We start from the raw sequence: 4,716 nt of genomic DNA, 5'->3' as shown, positions 1-4,716 counted from the left end.
TGAGCGTTTCACTGCGCGTAAAAAATTTGGCGCAGCTTGCAGTGGTGCAAGGCTGGAGAAACAAGAGAGCTGGCGGCCCCATCCTCTGTCAGAGATGCAGCTGCTGCGCCGCACATCTATTTCCGAACTTGCCGCTGAAAGCTCTCCATGACAGGCAAGCCCGGATCGTCTCGTCCGGAGGCTTTCACACCTCTCCCAAAGTATACCGCGGTAACACGCGCTAGAACCCCCGGCAACCAGCTTCGCGAAATCGCCGTCTGTAGCGCGAAATCGGCGTCTGTGAGCCCCGCTTCTGGCGCGAACACACGTGAACTGGCGAGGAGAACAGCACGCTAGAGACCACCTCACGAAGGCTGGGCAGACTGTCCTCGAAAGTCGAGCTGACCGACGCCGGGCGGTCCTCACGAGGCGCAAGCTCATGTGCGCTCCGTTTTTATATGCGGAGCATCTCTTGCTCGGGGGTATGTCCCACGGCGTCGGCTTCCGCACTCACACTACGCATGCCCAACTCTCCTCCTTCCCGCTCTCCAAAAGCTGCGCGTTACTCTCTCCACTTCTCTCCTACCACCTGCTTGCGCTTCTCCTGCGTTCTCGCTTTTGCTCTCGCGGCGCATGTGCTACTCTCCTCCTCTAGTCTCCTCTCCTTCAAGTGTGAATATAAGGCTGGTAGAGCGCTGCGCGCGTTCAGTGCAGCGCTTGCTTCGGTGGACTCCGTTGATGCTTCCGATGAAGTGTGATGGAAGCAACAGTCGTCCCGTGAGTGAGTGGGCTGACGCAAGCACGCGTCAGCATCAGCCCAAACACTAATAGCAATGTTACGTCCACTCAAGACAAAGCTGCGAAGCGAAGGGCACGCGACGCTGAACGCAAACGCTTGAAGCGAGCGGGGGACCCTGAACTTCGTCAGCGCGAAGCAGCTTCGAAGCGTCAACGTCGAGCAGCGGATCCTGAGCTTCGGCAACGTCAAGCAAAGTCGGTTCGAGAACGTCGAGCGGCTGTACCGGAACTTCGACAACGTGAAGTGGAACGCAAACGTACGAAGCGAGCGGCGGAACCAAACCTTCGAGAATCGGAAGCCGTTTGTAAACATCAACAACGTCTACATTCCCATGGGGGATTCCGTTGCGTTCCGTTGGGTTAGTAGCTGGGTTTGGGGGAAATGTAGGTAAACCCCGCGATGATCCGCATCCTACTCAGGGTTCCCCTCGGGAAGATGGGGTAATTTTTTTTCTTGGTATTTTTTTTGCGAGCTACTTACGGGACGCAAGCCCACGCGCAAGCCTAGACGATACTAGGAGTTAATCACGAGGCGCAGCCTCACGTGGGCTCGGTATTTTTTTTTTGTATTTTGTTCTGGTAATGCTGGACAGTGGAACTAAAAGCTTGAACAGCTCAGCTGTTTATAAAGGACAAATGCCATCCCACGGGATTTTAGCTCCGTTCTCCTCATAAGCAGACCGATTCGGTACCACTTCAGTATTTCCGGAAGATGCAAGCTACAGGAGAAAAGTTGGTGTCATTTTTGTTGTTGGTTTTTTGTGACGCGTGTATACATTTGGACGATTGGGCAGAAACGGGCATCATTGGGGATCTGATGTTCTTGTTTCGCAAAACTTCCCAGAAGTATAAATTTGAAGCGTAAAATTTCAATAATATAGTGCGTCCCACGTGAGCCCTGAACGTGACAGCGCGTGAGTAAAACAGGTGCACACGATCCGCGCAGAATTGGAATTCTGGGGAAGCTGCGGCCTGTGGCAGTCTGCTTGGCGATGTAAGTCGCGCTTGAAGACGAAGAAATGAACGACAAGAAACGTTTGAAAACAGCGTATAGCAGAAAAGAAGCCGGCCGAAGTAATTTGGGTTAAAAACGATGAGACAACAGCGAAGAAGCAGGTGTAAGCACAATTGTAGCAGTAGAAAAGTTTCAATAAATATCGCTAAGCTTTCCGGAAATAACCCAATATTATAGTAGGATGACCTTTCCCGCCGCCAAAGCCATTTTGTTCATAATGGAGATGAACACATTACGACAACTTAAAACTAACATGCTCCCAAACCTGGAACGATTAAATCATCTTGGTTGTATCTTGCTTCTATCTTGGTTCTAGCTATCAACTATCTTGGTTCTATTTTGGTTGAACAAGCAGCCAACGTCAGAATTACCCACGGACTTCCCCACTAGGAAGCCCCCACACAATTTTTTTGCTTAATAAAGTCTCTCTGTTTCTTCTTCGCCTTTAAAGAACGACAGCAGACTGAAGTTCCCCGAAGAATGTTCTTTTTTACTTTGTATTTCTGTTTGTTCTTGTTTTATTTACCATTCCGACTTAATCTCACTTGTGTTCCCCTATTTTTGTCATAGCTAATTCAATTCACTGAATAAACTGAGTCCTTCTCGGCCAATCACCCTTAGTGGGTATGTGAAATGTTTATGACGAATCGTCATCTTCAGTAATCAGGGGTCTCGGACACTTCGAGCATCTCACGGAACGAAGCCGCCGACGTGCACCACCGCCATGGAGCCGCTCTCGTTCAAAGCGGCGTTTAATCCACAGCCTTTCATCGGAATGTTGCCCCGCTTACCGCAACGCTCTTCCCGCAAGGACTGCCTGCTCTTGCGAGGTTTGCCGTACGACTACCAGCTTAACACAATCCTGGAGTTTATGGATGTTTTCCGGTATTCGATCGCCGTGCAGGGTGTCCACAGGATCAACACCATTGTGGGCCACCCAGCGGGCGAGGCCTTCGTCCAGATGGACTCAGAAAACGCAGCGTTCCTGGCTGCCATGTACCTTCACCGGCGCCTTATGATGGGGAGAAACCCGGCATGCATCGAAGTCTTCCAGTGCTCAATCGACGACATGAACCGGCTTGTCACGGAACCTGTGCCCAAGGCTCGCTTCGGCCAGCCGGGCTTCCCCTTCGGCGTCCACCAACCCGGCACGCATACCATGCGGCCACCCGGTGCAGTCCCTACCATGTCACCCGCCTGCATTCCGCCTGCCGCCTATTGGCCCTTGAATAGCCCGTTCTCTACATCCTACCGTTCAAAAATGGCGGGCGCCCCGAAGATTCTCCTGCGGGGCTTACCCTACCACGCCACGGTGCGCGATATCCTTGCTTTTTTTCGTGGCTTCCCATACCTCACCGCCGACTCGGTCTCCATGCTGCGTAAAGCCAACGGCCGCCCAAACGGCCAAGCCATAGTGACCTTCCCGACTCCAACCGAAGCCGAGCGCGCGGTCAAGCAGAAGCACCTCCGCAGGATGGGAAATCGCTACATCGAGCTCTTCATCGCCTGAAGAGGAATTCATGTTGGAAAGGCATGCAGGCTGAACTGAACACTGCTCTTACGGTGCGTGCAACACTGCAAACTCGTTTTGTTAGCGTCTTCTTCTACCATACCACCTGGATGTTCACAAACGCCTGGCACTCTCTTCTGCCTTTCAGTGCCGTCTTTCGGATCATTCTTGTTTGTTTTCCTCTCATTGTCTTCATACCTCTTAATAAATGCCACTGGTGTCCGCTCCGTATACTCGAAGTGCTGTTTTTCGGGTTAGTCGAACAGGCTTATTGTGAGCCTTGGTCGACGGCAAACTGTCTGTTATGAGCTAAAGCTCGGTAATTTGAACCGCAAAGGGGGCCGTCTAATTTCAAATAGTTGAAATATTCAACGAACGAAAGTCAAGAAGAACAGCAGTACATTGAGATTGCGAAGCAGTAGAGTATGTCACCAATTTGATGTTCCAAAACTCCCGTCACTGGGATATGCGGTTTGGCCTTGAATGCGATAGTTAGCACTTTTTGCTTAGACGAGCAAATGTAGCTGGAGGCCTCCTCTGCATTGGGAGCGGCGCGAAATGCTATTACAACGAGGCCGCAGCATGGTTAACGTCCCGACAAGCACCTGCAGGTCGGAGTGTCGCGCATCACAGACGTGGTGGCGCTGATGCAAACTCGTCATCTGCAGGCAGGGCAGCAGCTAAATGCCGGGCCATGCAGGGAAGAAAATTTGAGGATGAAGATGAAACAAATAACTTTATTTTCACAAGGATCTCCTATTCCGGAGCTCCCGGGACAGCCGACAGGGCCTTCTCTGCGCGTTCAATGAGTGTCCTTTGCACTTCCGCGCTAGAGTCGGCAAGCCTCCTTTCCCATGAAGTGGGGGTATACGATTCGGTATGGGCGGAAAACCAGGGTTCTGTGTCCATGTCCAGAGAGTATGATAGATGCTACGGTAGACCCCGCCGTTAGGACACTTGGGGGTACCCGGTAATCATTGGAATCGGTGTGTGAGGTGTATAGTAGGCAGCGTGTTTGTCTGAATTTCCCTTAGTAAAGCGGATTCCCGGGTGAGTATTTTGTGTGGTGTCGGGTGATTTTGTCTGTTTTGACGGGCTGTCCGTAGGAGATCTTTGGTGTGAACTGGTTCTTGATATCGTAGTTGCGTCCTTCGTTCCTTTGAATGTGGAAGTGCATGCTCAGGCGCCCGGTTTACCCCTGGGGCGAGTGCGTATGCGCTCTCATTTCCAGGCAGGAGTTCGTGCCCAGATACCCGATTACCTTGTAGCACTTCTGACTTGAAGCGAGGACCCTGTTGAGTATGTGACCGGTATTTCTGTGCATTCGGTTGCAGAGAAGTTGTCGGCATGCAGCCTGAGAGTCGGTTTAGATGTACACTGTACCGGTGTCTGGCACAGAATGGCAAGAGTTCTC

The 4,716-nt window shown here is 51.6% G+C and overlaps 1 protein-coding gene across 1 annotated transcript; it reads left to right on the top strand.

The window, feature by feature from the left end:
• Positions 1-2,567: 2,567 nt before the first annotated feature.
• On the top strand, positions 2,568-3,302 carry LOC144155986 (epithelial splicing regulatory protein 2-like). The gene has a single exon (XM_077687740.1). It carries the CDS (start codon positions 2,568-2,570, stop codon positions 3,300-3,302), a length of 735 nt encoding a protein of 244 aa, XP_077543866.1.
• Positions 3,303-4,716: the final 1,414 nt, after the last annotated feature.

The sequence above is a fragment of the Haemaphysalis longicornis genome, unplaced genomic scaffold (assembly GCF_048455015.1).
Source record: "Haemaphysalis longicornis isolate Haplotype H1 unplaced genomic scaffold, Haemaphysalis longicornis Haplotype H1 scaffold_1, whole genome shotgun sequence".
Lineage (NCBI taxonomy): Eukaryota > Metazoa > Arthropoda > Arachnida > Ixodida > Ixodidae > Haemaphysalis > Haemaphysalis longicornis.
Note: the sequence above shows the minus strand (reverse complement) of the source record. Positions and strands in the feature narration are given on the sequence as shown.